The sequence below is a fragment of the Cimex lectularius genome, unplaced genomic scaffold (genome assembly GCF_000648675.2).
Source record: "Cimex lectularius strain Harlan isolate CLEC.00 unplaced genomic scaffold, Clec_2.1 scaffold62, whole genome shotgun sequence".
Taxonomy (NCBI): Eukaryota; Metazoa; Arthropoda; class Insecta; order Hemiptera; family Cimicidae; genus Cimex; species Cimex lectularius.
This window is the reverse complement of record NW_019392785.1, coordinates 156,117-183,861: the sequence shown is the minus strand read 5'-3', so window position 1 is coordinate 183,861 and position 27,745 is coordinate 156,117. Positions and strand designations below refer to the sequence as shown.

General features: G+C 35.7%; 2 protein-coding genes across 2 annotated transcripts in view; one reads left to right on the top strand and one right to left on the bottom strand.

Moving 5' to 3' along the window:
• LOC106666292 (protein sickie) overlaps window positions 1-27,745 on the bottom strand; it is a 198,022-nt gene that overhangs the window by 50,561 nt on the left and 119,716 nt on the right. Inside the window, exons 11-19 of the mRNA XM_024227832.1 lie at window positions 11,014-11,082; window positions 10,871-10,943; window positions 10,644-10,801; window positions 10,428-10,576; window positions 9,399-9,960; window positions 8,179-8,205; window positions 7,521-7,682; window positions 7,356-7,465; window positions 7,132-7,283 (exon numbers count right to left, since the gene is read on the bottom strand). Coding sequence (XP_024083600.1) covers window positions 7,132-7,283; window positions 7,356-7,465; window positions 7,521-7,682; window positions 8,179-8,205; window positions 9,399-9,960; window positions 10,428-10,576; window positions 10,644-10,801; window positions 10,871-10,943; window positions 11,014-11,082 — 1,462 coding nt within the window. The remainder of the gene's footprint in view (window positions 1-7,131; window positions 7,284-7,355; window positions 7,466-7,520; window positions 7,683-8,178; window positions 8,206-9,398; window positions 9,961-10,427; window positions 10,577-10,643; window positions 10,802-10,870; window positions 10,944-11,013; window positions 11,083-27,745) is intronic.
• On the top strand, window positions 2,960-6,453 carry LOC106666326 (nardilysin-like). The gene has a single exon (XM_014393430.2). It carries the CDS (start codon window positions 3,172-3,174, stop codon window positions 6,376-6,378), a length of 3,207 nt encoding a protein of 1,068 aa, XP_014248916.1. The 5' UTR covers window positions 2,960-3,171; the 3' UTR covers window positions 6,379-6,453.

Below are 27,745 nucleotides of genomic sequence, written 5' to 3'. Positions count from 1 at the left end.
TCATTTCTGAACAGTAAAATGCCACACATTCTGTCCCATATTATAATTTTTAATATATTAAATAAACCACCATGAAAATGACCCATGGAGCAGCATTAGGAGGAGGATTTAAATGTTTAAAAGGAAAATTGAATATTATAATACAGCATGTTATTTTTCCTTTAAAAGAAGGCAGGATGCACCCGAATTGCCTCAAACTTGATCTAAAGATTGGTACTCATTTCGTCATTTAAGCTTGTGAGGTTTAGAAACAAGAAATATACTAAGGATTTGCTCCAGTTGTCAAATTAGGTACGTAGTTAAAGATTGGCCCTACTTACTTTTTTAATATGTAATATTTACGATTTGCCGTACTTTGTTTAATCGAAAAGGTTGTATTGATGTATTTACTATTAAAGTCTGACTGTCAGTTGTTATTTAAATTAACTGTAGTGTGTTGATAATTTTGAATTTGAGGGTAGTTGATGTATAGCGTGCAAGAAAATTTTCAGACAATCCTTAATTTTTTTGTACCTGAATAGCTGAACAGCTTTTGGTCCTGGACCTCCTAGTGGCTAACTCCCACCAAGGGACGTCCGGCCGGAGCCTGAAGCAGACGGGAGACTCTTCTGAGAGGGGCTCGAGCGCGGCCCTGCCGAGGGGGCGGCACGAGCGTGCGTTGCGAACTGTTGCGAAGCCGTCGTGTACGGCCATTGCTGGCACGAGTCTGCCGGCCGACTGACAACTGGAGACTCCAGTGGAGAGCAGTCGCTCACGAGCGGCAACTTGTCACGGACTCGGCCGAAGAAGGGCGGAGACCCACGAGCCAGCCGTTCGCTCGGGCTAATTTGACGTTTGACGGAAATTTTTTATAGAACGGAGAAAGGATGAGACTCGAACTGTCCCGAGGATGAAATCCCTTGACGTTTGTCATGAAATAATCTGTTTTCAGGTATGACATCAAACAGAAACTTCAAAACTGTATATGGAGCCAAGATCAATGGCCTACAAATCGGCTCCATAAAGTTCATATAACGATATGCCTAACAGAAAAACAACTATTGTACATCATTGTTTTGTTGGGTTGCACTTCCGAATAGTGTGCCTTGTACGAGGCAGAGGGGCAACTTAGAAGCCGAAAAATTGGCCAAGTGTTCGATGAGGACACCTATTGGCCCTGAACCCTTTTGTATTTACCAAACTGGCAAAAACGCGGATCCATTAGACAATGTAGCTCGGGGCAAAAGTAAGTAAGGACCATCGTAGAAACTGCACAACTACAAAACTACTAAATCCAGGACGTGCTAGGAATAGAATTGGACCACTGACTGGACACTGCGGATCATGTCCTCTACTGGTGCGAAGGCCTATGTAGGCTGAGATTCCTAATCCTGGGAGAGAAAAGCCAGGGCCTGAAGGAACCATTTGGAGTCTGGTAAAAAGCCTTAACCTTAACGAGGAGCTCTAGATAAAAAAAAATTGAGATGTACAATAGACCAATACTGGTCGCGGTGCGGTAAAGAGGCCGGCGCCCATACAATCTAATCTAATCCGTAGTAAATCGATAATTTGATTAAATATTGCCGAAAACTGATGTGTGTGAAAAGCTACAAGCAGCGAGAGTATACGGACCCAAAAGTATAGCATTCGTAGATGAAAAACGCGCAGATAATGATAATATATGAAGTCTGTGAGTTCGAGTAAACTGTGAACTAGTTCTAGTAAACTTCAATATTGACAAACTGCTATGGGTTAGAGCACCATATAATAAAAATCCTCGGATTGTTTCCATCTATTGTGATTATTTAATGCTCTCTTAATAATTTTTCACTTTAACCTTGACAGAAATTGTTAAAGGTTAGAAGACTAAACAGCGAGAGAACACAGACCCGATACTCTACAATATTTAATCATTAAATTTATGCTGACTTTAAATGCATGTGCTGTTAGCAGTTGATAAAAACGATGCCAACCCTGTGTGTATCGAGTGTGTTTAAACAAGGAGAGTACACGGAGCCAAAAACTGCAGCACATGTAAGAAGAAAAATGCCATTCATTCATGTCCATTTATCATGATAAATTTAAGATCTGTGTGGTCTTCAAATATAAATAGAGAGAGTAAGCGTAAGATTACGGCAGACATTCAAAATAATTGCATGTTTTAATATGTTGATTCCATTTATCATGATGAATTGAAATGTATGATATCTTCGGATATATTGTATTCTGCTGGACAGTGCAAACAGCTAGAGTGAGAATCTTGAGATTATAAAATATATTAAAGATCCTTTGATTTTTCATGCTTCCAACCCGCCAATGTGATTGTTTGGGGATGTGAGTTTTTTTATATTGTTGACTCATTTGCTTCAATATTGACAAAAACGGATTAGAGTTAAAACGTTCAAACAAAAGAGTACTCGAACCAAATCTACAGCATATATCCTGATATATGAACCTGAAACTTCTTTTTCCGGCAAATATCTAAAAAAAACCCACTGAAGATGGCGAAAAGCATAAATCCACCTGACCGATCAAACCATTATAAAAGGACCAACATTTTTCACAGATTATACTGTCGCAAGGAAACAAGTGTAAATAGAACAAATGAATTGATCCGTAGCTCGTTAAATTAGTCTAGAAAATTAATAAAACTGGTTTTAGAAATTTTCGACTTGTCGCAAAGGCAAGTTTAAATTCTTTTGGCACGGCAAATTTCCAAAATGGCACCACAGCTGAAACAGCAAGGACAGGCTGTTAAAAATTAACAAAACCAACCAAGCTAGAAATTATAAAGTGGCCATAATTTTTAATGAATTGTTTCGCCAGTATGTTATAAAAATGATCTAACAGATCTGTTACATTACATGATATATATGTTATAGAAGATTTATCGATAAAAGAGAGAGTAGAGAAAAAGTAGGTTTTAGAAACTTTTGACTGTTAAATGCCTGTTAAAAATATTTTTTTTTTTTTTGGCGAGACAAATATCCAAGATGTATGATGTGACGTCATACAAGAACTACGCAGTTGACCTTGTGGCCGTATCGATTCTTTAAGTCTGTGATCGGACGGGTAGTGGCACCCACTGTTACAAGGCGCTCACCGACTGTCCTAAAATTTGTCGTAAGTTGTTTCTTGTAGAAAAAAAGAAAAAACAAAGAAAAAAACAAGTAAAAATGGCTTAAAAATTAAATGCTGAGGGGGTCGGTCAATTGCTTTCGCCTGTTAGTAGGAGCGCGTAACATGTCGAAAAGGTTCAAGTCGGACATGCCTCCCGGGGCCCGATCCGGTTCGCCGACCGAGAACATCATCAACGAAGACACGTACTACGAAAACTTCACAGAGCTGCCGGCACCGATCAAATCGCCTTCGGACAAGAAAATTTATTCGGCGTTGAAACTTCAAAACGGCCTCGTCTGTACTATCGTATCGGACGTGACGAATCTGGTCGAATTGGAAGAGCTCGACTCGGACATCGATGAGACCTCGTCTAGCGACTATTACAGCGACTCGGTTTCCGTCACGAGCGACCAGAGCCTCGATCTCGACTCGAGGCAATCCAAAATTCCGCCGAAGGAGGAAAAACTGGCCGCGTGCTCGCTCACAGTGAACGTCGGCAGTTTCAGCGACCCCGAGGCGATCCAAGGCCTGGCCCATTTCGTCGAGCACATGGTCTTCATGGGGAGCAGCAAGTACCCGAAGGAGAACGAGTTCGATTCTTTCATCACGAAGAACGGCGGCTCGGACAACGCGACGACGGAATGCGAATACACGACTTTTTACTTCGAATGCCAGGAACGCCATTTGGAAAAGGCTCTCGACATTTTCTCACAATTTTTCAAAGCTCCCCTCATGAAAAAAGAGGCGATGACGAGGGAGAGGCAGGCGATAGAATCCGAGTTTCAAATGGCTCTGCCTTCCGACACTTACAGGAAGCAGCAGCTCCTCTGCTCCATGGTGCACGAGAACAACCCGGCACACAAGTTCACATGGGGCAACGAGTTGACGCTCAAGGCAAACATTACAGATGATTTCCTTTACAAGTCTGCGCATAATTTTAGAAAGGAGCATTATTCAGCGCACAGGATGAAGCTGGCGATACAAGCCCGACTGCCAGAAGAGTTGCTCAGGAAATGGGTCATCAACTACTTTTCCGGCATCAAGAACAATGGCAGTCCAAAGGTGGTGTTTAAAGTACCGAACCCTACTGGGGAAAATTTCAACAAGCTCTATTACGTGGAATCTGTGAACGATACATTCAGACTGGACATGAGTTGGATGCTCCCGCCTGTTATCGATCATTACAGGTCTAAACCCCTGAGTTATCTGTCTTCAATAATCGGGCATGAAGGAAAAGGCAGCCTTCTCTCGTATTTGAAAAAGAAGCTTTGGGTCATGTCGTTAACTGCAGGCAACTCAGATGAAGGGCTTTCTTCAAACAGTATATACAGTATTTTCTCAATTTCTATGTTTCTCACCGACCTCGGCCGTTCACATTTGGACGAAGTCCTGCTCGCCGTGTTCTCCTACTTGAAGATGCTCCGTATGAATTGCCCTAATGAATATTTGTTCAACGAGCTGAAAACGATAGCCGATGTGGATTTCAAGTATCAAGAGGAGTCTGACGCTGTAACCAATGTCGAAAACCTTTCAGAGAACATGCTATATTACAATTCGGAAGAGTTTATAACAGGGCCGGAATTGTATTTTGAGTACAATCCTGAGCTTATAGTGAAGTTCTTGAACATGATGCAGCATTACAATGTTAACATAATGGTAAGTGCCAAGGCGACAGCAAACCACATGACCCTCAACAGAGTTGAGCCGTGGTTCAATACAAGATACTACACCTCGGATATTCCCCAACAGTGGATTAAAGATTGGAAGGACATACATATCATGGACGATTTTCATCTACCGGAAGTTAACAATTTTATAACAAATGATTTCTCTTTGATTGAATCCTCTAAAGTAAGCAGATACCCAGAGAAATGTAAATCCAACGATCAGATTACCATTTGGTACAAAGGGGACGATAAGTTCCTCTTGCCTGTTGGATTCGTCGGAATACACATTCTCAAGAACAATTTACACAAAAACTCATTGACCACCGTCATGGCATCCGTCTATGTCAGAGCGCTCAAAGAGTTGTTGATGGAAAGGCTTTATCCAGCCTGCGCTGCGCTGTATGAATTCAGTTTTGAAGTGAACGAGTATGGCATCAGTATTAATGCTTATGGGTACAACCAGAATTTGCATCTCTTACTGGATGAAATAGCCCAGGGCATATTTAACATCGGGTCCAATATATCGATAGGATTTTTTAACGCCATTCAAGAAGTCCTGCTTCGTAATTTCTACAATGAAAATCTTAACACCAGTTCTGTTGCGAGGGAATTGCGAATGTCAATCTTGGTGAAAGAGTATTACTCTCATTTGGACAAATTCAGAGCGTTAAAAGTTCTAGATTACGACACATTTTTAAATTTCATAGCTGACTTTTTTAAAAATGTACGCTTTCAGTGTCTGGTACAAGGGAATCTCACTAAAGATGAAGCCATTGCGTGTTGTGAAAATTTTGTCAGTAAGTTGAAAAGCACACCGCTGTCTGATGACAACCTGCCTCATTTCACAGTCTTGGAATTGCCCATAGGCGAAAAATGCGTCCGAGTCAATTCATTCAACTTGGAAGATAAAAACTGTGTGACGACTAACTATTACCAGTTCTGCCCCGGCTACATAAAAGACTGTGTGGCGCTTGAATTGATTCTTATGATGATGGAGGAGCCTTTGTTCGATAAATTGAGGACTCAGGAACAACTCGGATACGACGTGTCTTGCAGCGTCAAGGAGATATACGGAATAATCGGATTTACGATAAGCGTACATTCTCAAATTGATAAATTCACTGTTGACCATATTCAAAGCAGGATGGCCGATTTTCTTCACAAGTTCCAGGATTTCATCAAAAAGATGCCGGATGAAGAGTTCAAAGACGCGGCCAACACGTTGATCAAAGTAAAAAAATGCGTTGACACCCATCTCAAAGAAGAGGCCAGGAGGAACTGGATTGAGATAAAGAACATGGAATACGTCTTCGACAGAATCGAGAAAGAAATAAAGTGCATTTGCGCCCTCAAGAAGAAACATCTGAACCAGCTCTTGGGCAAATACCTCTCGCCAGATAAAAACTATAAAAAATTGACTATCCAGGTCGTAGGGCACAAGACGGCCAGGTGCGAGACGAAAAAAGACTACAACCCGTCCAATATTCCAGAGGAGCTGATGTACGAGTTTGTTCACTACGCTACTGACCAGCAGTACCATCATTTCATCACAGACTTGTACGAGTTCAAAAATAATTTGAACAGCTATCCTCATCATAAATTGATCAGTTAATAATGACGTATGCATTGTGGGCGTTAACTTTCTTTGTATCATAATATTGTACAAGTAATAAATTTTTCTATTACACTACTGTTGTAATGTTAATATTTATTCTCAAACAATTTGTTAATTTGTGTTATGAAAATATTACTGCTTCATAAAATATTTCTATGACAGCTTTAAAAGATAATAACAGAAACCATGTTAATATCGGTGAATGTACTTGTGATACTTGATTAAGTTTATAAATGTATTTTAACACAACAAAACCATTTTATTGTTAAACCAATCATTTAGTTGTAAATGTTTTGGGATGAATTGAAAACTAAAAATATATAAATCAATTGTTCTCTAATTATTGTTAAATTTTATAAAAGGCTATTCTTGCTTCTGTTAACAAGAAAGAAAAAAATAAAGAAAGTAAATGTTTTGAACCATGCCTCTTTTAATCAAATCCAAGTTTGATCCTATAATTTCATTGGATTCCTTGTTTTCAATTTTGAAAAAAATTGTATATAGGTCAAAAGTTAAGGGAATTTACTAATATCTATAATAACGGAATGTTAAAAATTACGAGTTTAAATTGGAATTATGTAGTATATTATGTAGGATAGTATATAGTTTAAATCTGAACTAAACAGAATAGCTTCAGAAGCTCCCTAGCGTGTAATGGTGTTTGAAAGGAGCATATGTTTTGTTGTAATTCATTATTTGTTTTTCCATTAGACCCCCCAATTTTAAAATAAATCATAATTTTGTACTTACATTAGTTGAGAGCTGATTCGTAAGGGTATGGACCTTTTCCTGAGCATCGGACAGTTCCTTGCGTAACTTCCTGACTTCATGTGCCTGCTTTTCTTCTGGTGTGCTGTAAAGAGACGAGGTCGTTGAGACAAGGCTCACAGCCGAGCCGTGAACTGAAAAAAAAGAAAAACATTACTTTTTTTATTAAACAATAATACATAAAATAAATTAAAAATTGTAATTACCATCGTCATCCTTAGAGTTCATTTTTGACATGATACCGATATAAGGTGAATTTCTGTTCATACCATGGCTGGAAGGTGAAGAACTAATAGGTGAAATTGGATAGTTAAACCTTAAACAAATTAATTATACATAAAAAATAAATAATTTTTTTGTGATGCAAGTACCTGCTCGGAGCACCATGGGAGACTTGGCTCGGTGTCGGGCTTGTGGGTTGGGATGAGTGATGGTGCGGTGAAATGCCAATACTGTATGGTATGCTGTAGTACGGATCTACCTCTTCTGACCTTTGGAACATCGACGGATACATTTTTTCAGACTTGGTCGACCTACAACAGCCGATTATGTGACAATCTCACAGACAGTAGCAATTATTTATTTGAAAAAAGTTTTAAGATATAAACCGCCATGCTTGTACAAAAGCAAATATACGAATATAAATGGCATGCTTCAATAAAAAAAATATACTTTGATTTACAAGCCTATAAAAAATAATTAAAGTAGATTTCACAGTGTTTAAATAAAATTAAATAAAAATAATTTAAAAGCTTTCTTTTTCTCTCTTCTCACTCTCTCTCTCTCTCCCTCTCTCAACATTTGTTCACACACAAATACAGGGTGTTGCAAGTTAATTTTCATATATATTTTTTGTTCTGGAACTTGCTCTCTTTTTCCATCGCTCTATTGTGACAATCTACTATTTTGCTCAGGGTATTTATTTTTTTGGAACATTTATGCAGCCCAAATATCGAACAATACGTGAATAAGCAAAACACCCTTAGGGCTAAAATTCGATTTGATTAGTCTTGATCGAGTGGGAAATACCTTGGAAAAGTCCGATCTCTGAGGTAGCTGAAAATCAAGAGTAAACGTAAATAAACTAAACATTCATGCCTTACATGCTTTAGTACAAATTGTTCAAAGAAATTTCCATTTGTTCAAAGACAAAAATAAAACCGGACGGCAATTTTTTCATAGAATATAAACTAACAATTCATTAAAATGCAAAGAAAAGGGCTATTGAGCAGAAATTTTCATTATTAACGTAGATAGAAAATAGATAAGTTTTGGAAAAATGGGAAAATCCACTGCATATGCATTTAAAAAAATTATAACTTTTCTAAATTTTGGAAAATCTTAGTAAGAAAGCTTAAATGGTCAAATATGAAACACTTAAAAATTATTGATATTAAAGTTTATTTTTTCCCACACATTTTCATTTATAGCTTAATCATCTCTGATCATCCTTTCTACCTACTTTGCTAGTTTTGCTGGTCAGGAATGTAACAGAATGTTTAATGATTAGTCTGTTTTTATTTTTTAAAATTTTTTTATTTTATGAGGGTTCGCAACAGCAGAGGACATATCAACGCTCGGGGCGCCGATGTTTAAAAAAAAAAACAAAAAAAAACACCCATTTGTAAGTATGTCGGGTTTGAATGCAGGGCTGCTAGATTCGAACTCGGGACCTTTACCTTACAGTCATGAGCGCCGTGCCAACCGTTGCGGCCATCAACGCCCCCTCGATTAGTCTGTTATTCTTTCATTTTGTATAGGTTTGTTAAGCACTGAAGATTTTGTAGCAATTATCAAGAGCTTAGAAAAAAAGACAAACCGAAGAGAAAACGCTCAGACTAACCAATAAAGTCTGCGACATGTTCCTGTCAGACACATCCAGCAAGAATAGACAGACCAGGAGGACTGGAGATCAAGCATCAGGATTTATACCAAGTTACTTATCTTAGGACTCACTTATCTCAGAAAATATTATTAATAAACTGTAAAAACATAATTACATATAAATACAATAATGATAAGGTTAAATTTTAAGGTTAAAATTTAATCTTCAAGGCTAATATGCTATAACAATAAACATTTAACAAATATGACATATAAATACAACAATATATCTTAAAAAATAGGGAAAACACGATTTTTATTTGAGATTAAAAAAAAAAACATTTATAATTCAGAAAACAAAACTTTTATATTTGTAAAAATTTTGTTTAAATTCATGCTGGTTTCAAATGGAAAGATTTTTTTACCTTATGCTATTACTTCTGCTTAATCTCGGAGCAGTTGACGGTGAGCCCATAAGACGTGTGTGTGTTAGGCTTGCCCTGTGATGAAGTTGCGCCGGAAGTGACTCTATGCTCTCAGCTTCTACCATCGTACCTGCAGCGCTGGTCCTGGCAGGTAGGGAAGATGTGTAAGCGCTGCTGTGTCGTAGCCACGAGCTGTACGGGCTGGGAATCTCAGCGTAATTGGAGTCCGAAAGAGATCCCGTGTCTGTATGCCTTCCGGGGTGTGTCTTCGGCGAGCTCATCATGAGTCGCTCACGCACGCCTGCTGATAGCTGAGGGCCAGAGTACTCAGTCTGCGTGCCGCCCGAGACCTTCACCTTGGTCCGAGAGACAGCTTGGACTTGAGCTGTCCTGGTGTCTTTTGGAGTCCCGTTTGTGCTCGGCCTTTTGACATAGCCAAAGCCTTGATGGGGCCCTCGTACTTTCCCTTTGCTACCGCCACCACTACTACAGCTGCTACCGCTACTGCTACCCTTACTTGAGCGCTCACCATTGCAAAAATCATCTAATTCTTCTTTTGAACCTAAAATGTTAAAAAGTTTTTATTTTAAGGTTAAAAAGTAGCAATAAAATTTTATAGAAAATTGCAATTTGGGCCTAAGATAATGTTACTAAAATATTGAATTATTTTTTTTATATTGCATTAAAACTAAAACAAAAATATTTAACATTTTATTTTGCTACTTAATATTGGAAAAAATAGTTTAATTTATTGAGAATCTTCACTATGTAATGTGTAATAATTAATAAGAAAGATGCTTTCAAACAAATGAACAGGGGAAAAGGTACATACAACACAAATAAACAATGAATATAAAACAGAAAAAAATATTTTTTAAACAACAAAACTATAATTTAAAAATGAAAAGCTGAATGGTGCTCAACTGAGCTAAATAAGTAATAGCCTAAAACCTCTAAAATTTGTCAGTTTTTCTTCCTAACAAATTATATTTTACCTATATTATTTCAAAATAATATTTGACTTTTTACCAGTTGTACGCTTCTTTTCCTGCTTCCTCTGAAGTCCGTTTGCTGCAGATTGACTCCTCTTGTCTCTTGGCACCCTTGCTTCCAATTCGGTCCTGCTCTCACCTCTGGGCAAGCTCCCGTTACCCTTCCACTGACTCGAAGACACTTGTCTAAAACGTACATTTTTTTCTCTGACTTGCTTTTTACCTTGTTTTACCAAAAATATTGTAAACGTACCTAAAGGCACTGTTTTCTGTCTGCTGGCTGCTATCGGCTTTCTTGATATGCCTAGAGCTGACAACTCTGTAGACGACAGGGTGGGGCTGGGCAGGTGAGAGGGAACCGACCCCTTCCCGCACAACCCCACCGCTACCACTTCCGTTTGGCACTCGTTGCTGAAAAAAAAAAACAAAAAAACAAAGTATTATAAAATAGGCAAACAGAATTAAAAAAAAAATATTTACTTTATGATGAGGATTCTCTGAATGTGACAGTTCTACAGATGCATTAGCTTCTCCCAAATCTTTCGACTCTTCTCTAAAATAAACAATAAAAAATTATCTTATACCTTTTCACGTTCATGAAATTGATACAAAACCATACTTACTTATCGTTTAAATTCTGTTTTATTGAAAAACTTTGGTCTTTACTATCACTTGAATTGGTTTTAGTATTTCTGAAACAAAAAGTTCAATTAACATCTTCCTTAAGAATGTACAAGACTTGAAAAATTATAACTAGAAGGTTTTTGTGATTAAAAGTCAAACAAATGCAGGTCCAGATGCAGAACAAGTACTTGATAAAATTCAGTTCCCATTCATATTAAAACTAGTTGAAATAAAAATTGATTTAAATTGTATTAAATACTGGTACAATTTAATTATTTCGCTGTCAATATGGTACATATTTTCTAGTTTTATATTATATCACCTCATATCTGCATCAAATTCCATGACAAAGATGAAAAAACATCTTGTATGAAAACAAAAATCAAGTTAAGTCTTTTCAAAACTATCTACCATTTGTTGACTCATTATGGTTTTTAAATGAAGGTCTAACAGTATAAATTTTCTGTGCATTTGTTTGTGCATTGTGTAAAGATAATACTGCTTAACAATTTATTATGTAGAATGTATCTCGCTTGGCAAAATGGTTGTTGTCTGGGAAATGAAAAGACGGACGGGACAGCTATGGCCCAGAGTTCAACCTCTGGATTGAATCACCGCGATCAGGCCCTCTGGTGTGAAAAATGTATTAAAAATACGATTAAAAGAAAGTTTGGGTCGTTTGGCCTGATAGGCAGAGAAGCTCTCATGTATCAATATTTTGTTGGTGGGTGGCAAATTGGCAGATCTGGTTCATAAAAGAAGAGTCATCCTCGTGAATAAGGAAGGTCATGCGTGGTTACACACACTTACTTTCAGGCCCAAAAGCCTGTGTTTGTGTCCGGCATGTAGAGAAAGGTTTGTGTCCCACCTAATTGAGGGTGCAATTCCTTGGCTCCATATAAAGCGCATGTAGGTACACCACCCAATATAAGACAGGGTGATTTTAATGTATATAGTGCTGATAGTTTTGCGCCCTTAGTGTGTGTTGGGAGTGAATGTTTTTATTAGCATGAATATGTACTGTGAGAGGGACAATGGCAGAATGTTGTGTATCCCGACTCTCAATTAGGTTAGTTACATGTACCATATACCATCATAGTTACATACACCATCCCTAAACACTTTTCATTGTATTGACAGGGTTTATTTGATATGTCATTATTATTAATGTTCCTCTTTCTGAAGTATTTTTTTGTGTGCAAATCTCTTCTTTATATGTATTACTATTTCTAAATCTGAAGTAATTAATTTCTTCCTGGTGTGAGTTTAAGTTTTATGTAGGGGGTGTCGGTGGCCGCAGTGGTTTAGGCGTTGACACAGCGCTCATCACTGTAAGGTAAAGGTCCCGGGTTCGAATCCAGCAGCCCTGCATTCGAATTCGACATACATATGGGATTTTTTTCAAAAACACCGGCACTCCGAGGGTTGATATAACCTCTGCTGTTGCGAACCCTCGTTAAAAAAAAAGTTTTATGTACCACGATTTTTAAGGGAAAGGTCTAATATAATCAAAACCTTTAGATAAAAAGAAAATCACATTACAGTAGTATGGAAACCTTTGCATTTGTGGTGTAGCATCCATTGGCTGCATAAGTTTAAAATGTATACTTTTTCCATTATTCAATAACAATTTGTTATCAGAATAGTTGAATTATTTATAATAATTGTATCGGGAGTACCACAAGGTACAGTCTTAGGCCCAATTTTGTTTCTTCTATATATTATTGATTTTGTGAAAATTAAATTCTCTGGAAAAATATTAATTATGCAGATGATACTACTACTCAGGTGATAATTTAATCAATTTAACTAAAACTAAAATAATATGAAAATGATTAATTTTTGGTTAAACTCAAACTTTCTACTTTTTAAACACAAAAAATGTAATGTATTACACTTTTCATTGAAAATGAAAATAAATACTAATAATATTAATACATTAAGACTGGAAGTAACTATGAACTCTCTTCTTAAAATTATTTTACATAAACCGTATAGATAAAATACGAAAAAAAATCATACAGTGAATTTCAAGAAATAAATTTATACTAAATCTTTCTTAAATGTTCATCTTTGTATAAAAATAAAAAATATTATTTGTTTATGTTTGTATAAAAATAATCGTGTAACTATTTACATCAGTGAATATAACACGAGACACAATTCATTGGCTAACTCACATTTTTATAATGTAAAAACTACGCAATATTATAACTTTTCTAATTTGTAATATTCTATAATTTATGATTTCAAAAATTTTAAATTGTAGTTAAGACATTTTAAAGCCAAGATTTAATTTGGTTGGTATTTTCATGCTATAAGTTTATTTTGTATTGTTTGCTTTTCATTTTGTAAAGATATATTCTGTTTATTTCTTTGATGATCTCCAAAAACTTCTGCTGTCTGTTTGGACAGCAGGCAGGGATGTACCAAAATATTATTTTCTATAAATTTATCTGTAATGTACATTCTTGCAAATAAAGATTTATTATTATTATTTATGGTTTTAACAACATTTTCATAATTTTATAAAGGATTATAGCACAATAGTAAGATAGCACAATTTTTATTGGATGGAAAAGTGAGACTATAGACCCTTTATGAAAGGGCAGGTTTCTAAGTGTTTTAAAATTTTTTGTTGGCAATAATTGTTATACATATAATAAAATAAGATCTAGATTTACAAGACAACATTGATTTATCGAATCTCCACTCCCCAATACAATAACAGCCAGGCCCAGAATTAGGGGGATAACGGTTAAATTTAATCGGCAGGTTCAAAATTGGCTGGGGAAGAGACAAACGGCGTCGCCCGAGGCGTAATAAATGCAAACTGCATTGGCGTAATCGTATAACACTGGCATACGGGAAATAGCGTCGTTTTCCAGCCCCTTAAGACAAATTGTTTACTTCAACAATATCGAGAAGATCTGGAAAGACAAGATATCCAGTTTCATTGTTGTACCTTGGACGCGGTGATATGCTCCGACAGGCAAAACATTCCACCACTTGTAATATAACTTGATTTGTATATATTTTTATATATTAATCAAAGTTTCCCGTTTTTTTGTCTAAAAAAGTAAATTGCTAAGGAAAAAAAAAGTCAGGCACATAAAATTTGCTTTAATTGACATTTCAATATCGCGTATTTCCTCCTCTTGCCTTAAGTCTTCTGGAAGAAGCCTCGGCATACTTTCTGTCAGTCTGGAAATGTCTCTTTGCTGGAGGTTAGCCCATCCTTCACGAAGAGTACTTTCAAGATCGTGGTGTTTATGAGGAAGTGATGGACGTGCTCTTATTCGTCTTTTGAGGTTATCTCACAAATGTTCGACGGGGTTCAAGGCTGGAGAATGGGCTGGCCATAACCCTGATGTTATGCTGTTTGTATTATGCAAGAGACGTGTGGACGGACATTATCGTGCATAGGATTGTCGCTGGTTTCATCGAGGATAGGCATCGCATGATCCAAAATTTCATCCATATACCGAGTGGCCGTCAAAGACCCTCCATGAACAACAACCAACTCTGCGAGGCTCTCCATTTAAATTCCCGCACACACCGTTGAAAACGTTGGCTCTGGGGAAAATTACAGTCTTTGTATCTTTCATTTTGTCTTCTACACGCTCTGCCCGCCCATCTGGAGATAGTAGGGTAAATGCACACTTATCTGTATAAAGTACAGCAGACCAAACTTCCAAACACTAATGGCTGTGTTCTTCAGAAAATGCGAATCGTGAAACTCTGGGTGTTCTGGTCGATTCTGGTCCTCTTACGGGGAGAAAAGCCATCAGTCTTAAACTTCTTTAAGCAGTACGTTCAGAAATTTGGCACCTTGAATTGATGAATAGCTTGAACAACAGTAAGGTGCCAGAATCGCAAAATGCTCAAACTAAAACGAAAAGGTCATCCTGTGGTTCTGTTACCCCAGGACGTCCAGAACCGGGCCTTCTATGGCAGGACCAAGTTTCTCGAAAACGTCTAATGTCGTCCCAAGTGTTTCGTTGGTAACTCCAATGGCAATAGCCGCATACCTGATGGAAATTCCGTAAAAAGTAAACAGAAAAATCCTTTATTTGTTTTGGATTAAGGATTAAAAATGTTTACCTGTAATTGATATTCCCAATTTAAAACATAGTATACAAAAATATTTATTGGTAAAAACAATGAGGGCAATTAAGGGCAGAATTTTCTTTTATCGAGAAAAAAAATCAATTGTGTGGAATTTTTTGCCTATCAGTGTATTACGATTATTACCGAACGGAATTTACTAAATGGACAATCAAACCGATAAAATTGGCCTGGACTATACTTGGGATTACAGGTCCACCGCTGATGGTGATCCCACGTGTGGCCAAAAAAGTATTCCTTTTATTCAATTATCATTCTTTAACAATAAATTTACAAACGTTCTATTTGAACAGTTTAACAGTAAACTCGATATGTTTTATTTGTTGCTTCACGAAGATATGCTGCAAGTTTTTAATTGAAAATATATTTCGTTTCATCAATTATTTGATTACAATTATTAATGTATTTATTTCATTGAGTACGTATTTGATTGAGTATTCCTGTTTGATTTGGTTGATTGGGTGTTCGGTGGGTGTATTAATGAATATATTGAACAGTTATGCAGTTTGACGTAAATTGATCAGATATTTGATTTGATTGGAATAGTTGATTAGATATATACATATTTTATACATTTACGTAGCATAAAATAAATATTTGATTGAATGTAATGTACAATAATCAGATATTTGAATACATTATTTATTTGATAGTACGTTTTTCAGCTGTACGATTGATTTGTATGGTTTTCTTGGATTTACTTTTATTATTAGATTGAATGTTTGATTTAATTGATGGGCGTATATTTTAAAGCTATTTTGGTTTATTCCGATTTATTCCATGGAATATAATTTTACCTACCATTTATTGATTTTTTTTTGGTAGAATGTATTTTATCAGTTGTTTGATTTAAGTTCTTTTATCAGTTGTTTGGTTTAATGTATTGGAAGTACTCATATCAGACATTCGATTTAATTTATTAGGAATATTTTTATCAGCTGTTCGATTTAATCTACTTTTATCAGCTGTTTTGATTTATTCCAATTTATTAAATAGAACATTTTACCTATTGTTGATTGTTTTGTTTATATTCTGGTTGGATACATTTTTATCAGCTGTTTGATTGAATTTATTGTGATTACTTTTTATCAGCTGATTGATTTAATAGATTGGTGGTAATTTTATCAGCTGTTTGATTTAATCGATTGAACATAGTTTTATAAGCTGATTGATTTAATGGATTGATGGTAATTTTATCAGCTGTTTGATTTAATCGATTGAACATAGTTTTATAAGCCGATTGATTTAATTGGATTGGTGATAATTTTATCAGAAGATTGATTTAATCGATTGAACCTAGTTTTATAAGCTGATTGATTTAATATATTGCGGTAATTTTATCAGAAGATTGATTTAATCGATTGAACATACTTTTATCAGCTGATTGATTTAATAGATTTGTGGTAATTTATCAGCTGTTTGATTTAATTGATTGAACGTACTTTGATCAGCTGTTTAATATGATAATTGGACATACAAAAGTATGTTTGTTCAGATGTTTGATTTGATTATTGAGCATACTTTCTCAGTTGTTTTAGTTCATACCTATTTAATCAATGAAACATAATTTTAACTTTTTTTTTTTTACTAGGATGTATTTTTATCAGCAGTTTGATTTAATCGACTTATGTACTTTTATTAGCCTTTTTGATTCATTCCGAATTATTGGATTAAACAAACTTTTACCTGCATTTGGATTTAATGGATTTTTTATCTTGTTTGACGTATTTTCATGAGAATTTTGATTTATTTTGAGTGAAAGTTTGATTTTGATTGGACGTACTTTACTCAATGAAATTGTTTGGTTAATTTTAGTTTCAGTGAATTTAATTGTTCTATACCTTCATTAATTGATAGAGATTCTCTGTTAATAACATGAGGTAGCAAATAACATTTATAATTTCTCTTTTTATTTTTGAAGTGATGAATATTTTAACTGTCATTACACTATTTTGGTTATCTGTAGACGTTTAAATGCATAAATTGTGACTGGTGCCAATGTGGCCTTCTGTTTGACCTTAGAAAATATATCATCCATAATACAAATTCCCTGGCTACTGAATATTAAAGAGGAGATTATTTTTTAATTTGAGATAAGCAAGAGAAAGTAAATAATGAATTAACAGTGAACTAAACGCGTGAATAATAAAAACACTAACAGTATAAAAGCCAGAACACGTGTTTTAAGCCCCAGGGAGCTGGAACTGGAGCAACAACAAACCGATTTGTATTCAATAAGTAGGAAAAAATTAGCATACATGTAAACAGGGTTCTTTATAGGACAAAATCTTCTAGATACATAAAAATTTCAATTTGTATTGCACTAAAGTGTCAATTTTTCATCATAACGTTTGGTAATAGGTCAGTGTAAAGCAAATACTGAGAAAATCTATTGAATTAATATTTTTATGGTATCGGTTAACATATATTCAGATTGAGACGGAAGGGCAGTAATTATTGAAAAAATAAACGGTTTATCATTGATCATCATGATTATCCTCAAGGCCTTTCTATTTTAGTCCCCCCTTGGCTAAATAGGTTTAGAAAAGCCATCATCATTTGAAACAATCCAACATTGAAAATTTGGCGTTTTATCGTGATAATGGCGTAGTCTATAAGGAAACCGAGTCATAAATAATTTGAACAAAATATTAAACGACTGAGAAAAGAGCCCTAACAGCTAGAGGACTTAGCAGTCTAACCCAGCAGCGGTCCGTAATGATTAATTAAATCGACAAAAACTAAAAATATGAAGGTAAACGGTAGATTATTACCTATCGAATTGTTGAATTTCGGTGACTGGTGGGACAGGACTTAGGTGCTTACACAGATGAGGCTTAGCCGAGCAAATGGGGTTAGCCGATTATAAGAATTATATCGAGTTTGTAAGAAATTTCTGAACGTTATACACAAAAATTATCTTATGGTGCATATTTTGTCTTATTGGCTATTGTATAATATTAATTATAAGTAAGAAATTTTTTTGTTTGGACCTTGCATTTCCTATTATTGTGTTATTTTTGTAACAATATAATATTCGTATGTATTAGTCTGAACTGGGTAGTTGTATAAACTTATTTAAAAAAAAAGAAAAAAAAGAAATTAATATGCTATGGGTCTGCCAAGGGTAGATGTTTGTCGTTTAGTTCTAAACTAGTAGCATTTACGGTAGTTTGATAATAGTATATGAAAAGAGTGAAACTCAGAGGACCCACAAGGTTTTTATCAAACATCTGTCAAGAATATTTCCCTTAGAGATTCTGCTTGTGTTTATAAATTTAATGTTTTTTTTTCTCTCGAGTTCAGTCAGGGTTGATCACCCACGGGGGACTGGGTCAGGATCTCTAGGGCGAAAACACACATACATACACACGCATACAAAAAAGGTGAGCAAATTACCTCGAGTCTAAAAAGTCTCCACTGGGTGGAAAGGTCGGTTTTTGTTTTTTCGAATCGTCTCAGCTCGATTCCCGGTCCCGAAACGGCGAAACGGAATGAAAAAGAACTGAAAAACTACTAAGACGGATGTGCTAAGTTATACCTCGAGGGTATCAAAACAAAACTCGCAGCTGAAGGGGCGGGGAGGCGGCGAGTGCGCCGGCACAAATCGATCCGAAGAGGGAAGCGGAACGGGGCGAGCGCGTTAGGCGGGGCTCGTTTCAGTCCGCTTGGCGACCTTTCGGATTTACTCATGTACCGAATTTGGACAAATACATACAAAAATAACAAAAAAGAAATACTTTTTATACCACCGAGAAAACGCCATATCGAATTATGCCGAAAGAACGATAGATACCCAAAAAGAAAAGAACCCACTTTCGAGTAATAAAAAAAGTAATCTCTTTAACACAAAAGCAGCAAACACAAATAATACAAAGAAAAAATATAAATATTTTCAAAATCGGTAAACTTATACAAGCGAATCGTTTTCTAAGCTGTACTATCGGCCAAAAAATGATGGAAACCAACTAGGGGAAAATGTATATAATTAACAAGTATTAACTGAGAGAGTGAAAGGAAAACACAAAGTGAGCGTCATATGTAGTGAGAAACGAACAGGCACACAGAGGTGAATGTGTGAGTCGGTTGCAAGAAAAAGGCTGATAGGCAAAGGCAGATTGAGAAGGACAGAAAAAAGAGATAACAGAGAAAGAGATAGGGAGAGAGATAGATATAGATAAATAGACAGAGAGATAGATTAATATTTTAGAGAGAGAAGGATATATATATATATATATATATATAGAGAGAGAGAGAGAGAGAGAGAGAGAGGGGAAAACTAGTAGAGAGAGAGAGAAGGGGAAATTGAGACAGTGAGAAATTGAAATAAACAAAAAAGAAATTGGACATATTTCGGTTTTATTTTTAAAAACATTTATTTTGAACAAAATATCTTAGTCATTTTGTTTATTTATTAGGTTNTTAGAGAGAGAGAGAGAGAGAGAGAGAGAGAGAGAGAGAGAGAGAGAGAGAAGGGGAAATTGAGACAGTGAGAAATTGAAATAAACAAAAAAGAAATTGGACATATTTCGGTTTTATTTTTAAAAACATTTATTTTGAACAAAATATCTTAGTCATTTTGTTTATTTATTAGGTTCGTTAAAATTTCAGTAGTCCTTCATATTTGCGTAATACTCAAAATATCTTAGGAGAAAAAATTGGTTTTGCTCTAAAAGCATATTTTTGGTTTGTTATAATTGCTGAATCAATCCATGCCTCTTCGCAAATCGATTGTTTTAACATGTTTCATGTGATCTACAAACAACGAGAGAAGACGTACACATTTTAATTACATCTTGTTACAAATCGAAGTGACAAATTGGATCTCCAACGGTCTACCGCCTGAGAATGAGCCGTTTTCGGTGTGAATAAGCAGGAAAAGGGGGAAAAAATTAATGATCCGAGTCATTCGTGACCAGGCCCAATTAAAACGCAGTGTTTAAAATGCTAACAGAAGAGCCTGTGGGAAAAATCGTTTCTCACCTAAGATCAAATCGGCGTACAGAACGGTTTTCAAAAGCACTGCTGGCTCGTTCGTCTCATCCTCTCACGAGGACGGGCATTGTGCTTGAAATTGAGGTTGACACGTGTCCTGTCATTGACGGAATTGGGTCTGAGGACGTTTTCCAAACTTGTTCACCAACAGAACTGACATCAACGGAAAAATTGTATTTGGACGTGGTTTTCGAGGTTGACATCCTTCATTCTTCAATTATTTAAAGGATGTCGACACGTAGCAAAATATTGGAGGATTTTGTCAACTATTTGTCTTAAAACCAAAAAACGCTAAAATTTTAATGTTTTTATTGAGAACGAATTACTGAAAAACGTGCTACAATATAAATCAATCATTTTTAGATAGGCATCAGTCTGGCCTCATGGAGATTTAAAATACGAATTTCTTTCTATCTCTGTCATTCTGTTTCTTATTATCTTTCTCTCCCTTTCATTCACATTTTTCCTTTTTGCTGTTTCTTCCTTTTTCTACCTCCTCTCTTTCTTCGACTCTGTGTGTAATGGGTAATCGAAAAAACAAAATAACTTGGCTACGTTAGGCTAAACCATCCACGCCCTCGGGCAGCGCATGACTGTAGAATCATTTTGCCAAATTAGCGTCAAACTTTATTTTCCTTGTAATGTCCTTCTGCATAACAGCAGCAGTATGATTATCTAGCTGCCAATTCCGTCACCACGCTTGCGAGATATCGTGAGATGCGGTCTGGCGTGACGTAAGTTTTAGAGAAACATTTTCTTTATCGTGCCAACGTTTAGATCTTTATTGAAATCATCTTCAGGCCTCAAAGTGATAATTAGAGTGCCCTCGCAACACGACACACAATAATGACACATCTACACAGAAAAAACGAAGAAAAAAAACAAAGTTAGTCACGAGCGGGATTCGAACCCACGACCTTCGGCTTGATACGCCACTTGAGGTATCGTGACGTTCAAGTGGTTAGAGCAGCGGCGTATTGAGCCAAAGGTTCGAATCCCGTTCGCGACACTGACTTTTTTATCTCGACCAAAACCTTACATAAAAATAATAATTAATTGAAAGAAGTAATTTATACTTATTCAGAAATCGTGAGATGCGATCTGGTGTGACGTAGGTTTTAGAAAAACATTTTCTTTATCGTGCCAACGTTTCGATCTTTATTGAGATCATCTTCAGGNTCTCTCTCTCTCTCTCTCTCTCTCTCTCTCTCTCTCTCCCTCTCCCACTCCCTCTCCCTCTCCCTCTCCCACTTCTTCTCTCGTTTCCTCTGACTTTCTCTAGTACCCTTCTCCCTCTTCCTCTCTCTCTTTCTAGTACCCCTCTCACTTTTCTCTCCTTTCTCTCTTTATTTTCTATTTAGGTATATATTTTTCCTACTTTATGTATCACATTTATTCACTTCAATTTACCGTCGACAATATCTAATAAATCAATATCTATTTCTCCCATACATACAAGAAATGATTTCTTCAATACATGCAAGAATTACCATCTCATATTACAAAATATCGTAATTTAAAAAATAAATAGTTGTTAAAGAATAAAAATTCACAAAAATTTTATACCCAGAAAACATAATTTCGAAATAATTCTTCGGGAAAAGTTTTATTCTAAAAAATTATAATTTCAGAAGATATACATTTTAAAAGGATATAATTTCAATATAATATACTTTTGAATTAGGTAAAGCAAAAAATTATATGTATACAGATGGTCTATTGAAATAGGCAAATTTTCAAGGGGATCTCTCCAAAATGAAATATTATTCACTTCTGGCAAATATATTTATTTTACACATCCGCACCATTTGTGTCCTTTTTTATCTTCAAAATATTTTTTTTCTTATTGTATTATATTGTAATTGAATTAAACCCTTTATTTGTATAATCATGAGTTTAATAAGTTTTAGAAAATTTCTGTAACCTTGCTCCAGAAGTTTGAACTTCATTAATATTAAAGTAATGGACTGAAGTAATATTCATTGTTTTACGACACGTTTTTGAGTTATGCATGGCAACGTTTTATTAACTGATGTGATCATACGGGCGAATTTTACTCGTAACGATGCAGTTTTATTTATTTTTCTATTTGCTTTTAGCGTTTACGTCCCAAGTTTCGTTCAAATTAAATCCAAACTCGTGCTAGTAATCATCGGGATGAAGGATAATTATTGTCTGCCATGGGAGTACATTTTCCTAATGTTCGTCAGCGGCTCTACATTAACGGCCCCGTAAATCCTGCCTTAAAACTGTAATAGCCCAGTTAATTTGTTTTACTGCCGGCACGGGGAGCACGCCGACCTCCGCCACCTGTGTCCACCAGTCAAAGATTGATTAGCAAATCAGAAAAGCTTCATTGTTCGTCTTTCTTTAATAAATAATGCAATCATAGCTAATGCATTTACCAAAGTTCAACTTTCAGGATAAAATAAGTCTGAGAGAAAAAATATAATATATCCGACTATTTTTTCAATGCGTTTAACCACGGTCCTCTAAGATAATTTGGTAATTTCATTGTGAGCGATATTTTTATTTAACACCATAAATTTGTTCAAATATACCATTTTTGGGGATTAATTAAAGTTTATTCGTAGATCGTGAGATCTGGTGTGACGTAGGTTTTAGAAAAACATTTTCTTTATCGTGCCAACGTTTCGATCTTTATTGAGATCATCTTCAGGGCTCAAAGTGTTTTTTCTGTGTCGATGCGTCCTTATTGTGTCGTGTTGAGAGGGCACCTTCATTATCACTTTGAGCCCGGAAGATAATCTCAATAAAGATCGAAACGTTGGTACGATAGAAAAACATTTTCTCTATCGTACCAACGTTTCGATCTTTATTGGGATCATCTTCAGGGCTCAAAGTGTTTTTTCTGTGTAGATGCGTCATTATTGTGTATCGTGTTGAGAGGGCAATGTCATTATCACTTTGAGCCCTGAAGATGATCTCAATAAAGATCGAAACGTTGGTACGATAGAGAAAATGTTTTTCTAAAACTACGTCACACCAGACGATCTCACGATCTCCAAATAATCATTTTGTGCTGACTAATTGTGACTGATATTTTCAATAATTGATCGTTGCCGATTTTATATCTTAAGTGTTCCAATTATTACAAGCTTAGATCAATTAAAAAATTCTATAAATGTTCGCGTTATATCTCAGATTTTGTATGTTCTTCTTGTTAAAATCTCTTTTTATCCGAGAACTCTTAACGGGCCCTTTTCGAGGATTAAGATTTCAAGGGGGCAGGTGGCCCTTTTGAAAAGTGGAAGAGGAGAAAATAAGCACTTTACATCTCTTTTTATAACAACGCTCGTGTGTTTCTATGGAAGGCCGAGTGGGCCATGATTGTGTGTCGTTCGAGCACATAACAGCCCAGGTAAGCACAGCAGAGAAGCCGGGTGAGTCATAAAACATAACTCTGCTGATTCAACAGACATATGGCAGGGGCCGGTTGTCAGATAAAGCGGCCACTCAATTAAAACCCCTCGGCAGGCAAATGAGCGGAATTCGAACCCAAAACAACCCCTGGTTTACCCGACGGGGTAAAATAACGATAAATTACTAAATACAATAATTGTCCGGGCAGATAATTAGTTAAGTTATATAATAGATGTAATTCAAGTCGGTCACCCGATACCGAAGTGGCTCATCCACCGGCGGTCTACAGTTTAAAAAAAAATAACTTTCAAAGGCTCCCACGGCTCGTGTGAAGCCGGCTTGTAAAATTTCACACTGGGTAAATCCTTTCATTATTCCCCTTTGAAAGTTTATTTCGCCAAGGGGAAATTCTACGTTATTGCTGACATTCGAGGAAAAATTCTATTACTGATCCGCCCTGAACGGTCCAGACAAAAAAGAGGTGGATATTTCTTTGTGCTGGATAGAAATAAATCAAGCTCAGGCTTGGGAAACAAACATCGAAAAAATTATGATTGTCTTTGGCAGGTTTTGACGTAAGACTTAAATACAAAATAGGCTGTATGTAGAATAAAAGTGGCTTATATTAATGTGAAATTGTGAATATTTTTAATGAGTGTTTGAACTGAGTATCATGATGAATAATGATATAGCATAGCCAATTGAATTTAACTGCAATTCTATTCTCCTTCCTTCCTTCTCTCTCACTCTCTCTCTTTCTAAGCTATAAAAAATATTACCCTACAAAACACCTAATATCGCCAGAAAACTATTTCGTTCTTTAGTAATGACATATTATAATTGACAACGTAGTCATGACTGATCCCAACTATACATTATAAAATAAACTCTAAAAAGTACAAAATATGTGCATCCGTTAAATTCTTAACCTAAAATATGATTCTAGAATACATGATAAATTTTATATATTTTCCTTAGGTTTATATTCATTTTCCACTTTGTGAACCATACTGTTAATTCATTAAGGTGTTGTAAGTGTCGAGTGTTAAATATGGAATCCGAATTACGTGTAAGAATCGCGATATCATCAGCAAATGTATTGAAATGTTAACACATGTAGGAATATCTCCAGAGTATATTGAAAATAAAAATGGGCCAAGTATGCTTCCATGAGGAACACCCGCCCTAATGTCATAAGGTGAGAATTCGGTTCCCTGGCCGAGTCGGTAAAAATCGGTCAGGTAAGATCTTAAGATGAGGTAGTACGTATGAGGGAGGATGTTAAGAAAGACACCCAAGCAATGGTGTTTTGTTCGAGAGAAAAGGCGATTCTATCCTCTTTCCTTCTCTCTCTCTCTCTAAACTATAAAAAATATTACCCTACAAAAAACCTGATATCACCATAAAACTAGTTCGTTCTTTAGTAATGACATATATTCATTACAACAATTAATTAAGGTTTTTAGTTGAGGTGAAAAAAAAGTTAATGGCACGAGCGGGATTCGAACCCACGGATCGTCGGCTAGATACGCCGCTGCTCTACCACTTGAGCTAGCGTGATCTTAATCCACTCGGACATCAACTTCCTATCTCAACCCCACCTTATGAGTTTTCCCTCCTTTTTTCCATTTTTCAAATGTCGTGTAATCGGTTTGGATTCTCGACGACAATTGAAATGGCCACGGAGAACTTTAGTGAAGTGTACTTCATATTAATTCTTTAAATCCACTAATTTCGTGGTCCGCTTGACCAATTAAATCATAACAATTAATTAAGGTTTTTAGTTGAGATGAAAAAAAGTTAATGGCACGAGCGGGATTCGAAAAATGGCAAAAAGGAGGGAAAACTCATGAGGTTGGGTTGAGATAGGAAGTTGATGTCCGAGTGGATCGAGGTCACGATGTATTTATAATGGATTTCTTTTTTCTGTTAGTTCCATTTTTCTCTCTATCTGTCTGTCTCTCTAACTCTCCCTCTGTTTTTCGCTTACTTTCGGTTCCCGCTACTTCCTTCTCAGACTCACACTTTGCCACTTTATATTTCTCTGTTTCCGTCTCTTACTAACTCTCTTTTTCTATTTTTGTTTGTCGCTTCTCAGACTGGCACATTGACTCTTTATATTTCTTCACTTTTCTTTGTTCACTTCATTTTGTCTCCGTCTCTTATTAACTCTCTTTTTTATGTCTATATGATGGTTTCTGTATCAGTCTGTCACTTTCTTTGTGTCTATCGATAAATCTTTTTTAATCTCTTGTATTGTATCAGTTTGTGCCCCCTCTGTGAGTCTGTCTGTCACCAACTAATTTCCTCTCATTCCACCCTCTAATAATTTTGCCCAAGCTCCCGTACCAATAACTCATCTAGCTTTTCTTATTCTCACTTTCATAAAATAGTTATATTTGCTCACAGTTGAATTCCTTTGTCATCAAGCCGGCGTTTGTCCGCAAATGAAATTTTTAACGAGAAATTAAGCAATTCGTGCTTAAATATCTCGCCTCAGACTTGTTATCTTAGGGAGAAAAGAGGGCTGAAATGGCCTTACGAGCACCCTTATAAATGATTCAAACCTTAATCTTACAAGTGTTCCCTATAATTACAACATCCCGGTATCATGGCTTCTGATGAGAGGGGTGGTCCGGGTCATTTCGCTCTGCAGAGCGTCCAACCGACCCTAGTCTCTGCTACTACAAATATTATTAAAAATAACCCAAAAACCAGTTAAAATAAACAATTAATTATTGGAATTTGTTCTTTATACGATGTTTTGCCTAATTCGATCGTAAGGAATCCGTAAGGACCTTAACTTTATTCAACATAATTCAATTAATTAAGGTTTTTAGTTGAGATAAAAAAAGTCAGTATCACGAGCGGGATTTGAACCCCGGCTTGATACGCCGCTACTCTACCATTTGAGCTATCATTATTTCAATCCACTCGGGCACTAACTTCCCATCTCAACCCCACCTTTTGAATTTTCCCTCCTTTTGCCATTTTTCAAATGTAGTGTAATAATATAATAATAAAAATGACAAAAAGGAGAGAAAATTCAAAAGGTGAGGTTGAGATGGGAAGTTAATGCCCGGGTGGATCGAAGTGACGATAGCTCAAGTGGTAGAATAGCGGCGTATCAAGCCGAAGGTCGTGGGTTCGAATCACGCTCGTAACACTGACTTTTTAATCTCAACTAAAAACCTTAATTAATCGAATGATATTAATTGATCAAGCGGACCACGAAAACTAGTGAATTTTAATGTTCTACATAATTTTATCATAATTAACAATATTTATTTAAAATCTGAACATCTTATTTTAAAATCAGATTTGGGATAAAATTGCAGAGGAAATATGCCAAATTAGTAGGAGGCGTTCCCCCTATTTCTTCAATAACTCAAAACCTTTTCAAAATAATTATATAAAACTTTAGTCCATTGTTATTTGGTTATTCCTCGATCTATTTTCAAGAATTTTGTCATAATCGAAAGGAATCGTCTGTCTTCTATTTGCATGATGTTTAGGGATGGTCCAAATCTGCTTACAGTCGTGAACAGTTTTGCGACGAATCCTCGTTAACACATTTTCTTCAATATCTCACAAACTTATCAATAAAATTAGACAGAAATTGACAAAATGTACGTTTATATAATAATTTATCAAGAAATGCGATAATATTTGTAAGTGTGGGGAAAAAACGAGGATTTTTGTACGGTAGTCATGCTTCTTTTCGTCCTTTTCAAATTTCCTCATTATCTACGCCAAGCCAAATCAACTCTGTTATTAACTGTTCGACGTAATTTTATTTGACAAAATTGTTTAGGGTTTTATCATTAAAAATTAAAAAAATTGTCCAAATCCATGAAAATTTTAGAAAAAAAAAGAATATGATTTACAGAAAATTTTAGCAAATAAAAAGAAGCTATAGAATTTAAATTCAGGTAAGTTGCATCACTAACTCTAATGTCATAACTCAAAACGTTATCAAAATGATCAAATTAAGCTTGTAAGAACGTTAATTAGTTATGTCGATTTAATAAGTCAATTATTTTGTGTACCAAGCAGGAACTTAAAAAAAAATCTGTTCTAAAAATATATCAGCATTTATACAACATTCAAAATAATTTTATTGTCACTAACCCAACGAAAATTAAATTAATATTATTTTTCAATTAATTAAGGGTTTTTAGTTGAGATAAAAATGTCAGTGTCACGATCGGGATTCGAACCCAC

Excerpts from the sequence above, each read along its gene's own strand:
- LOC106666326 (XM_014393430.2), top strand. The coding sequence starts at position 3,172 with ATGCTGAGGGGGTCGGTCAATTGCTTTCGCCTGTTAGTAGGAGCGCGT.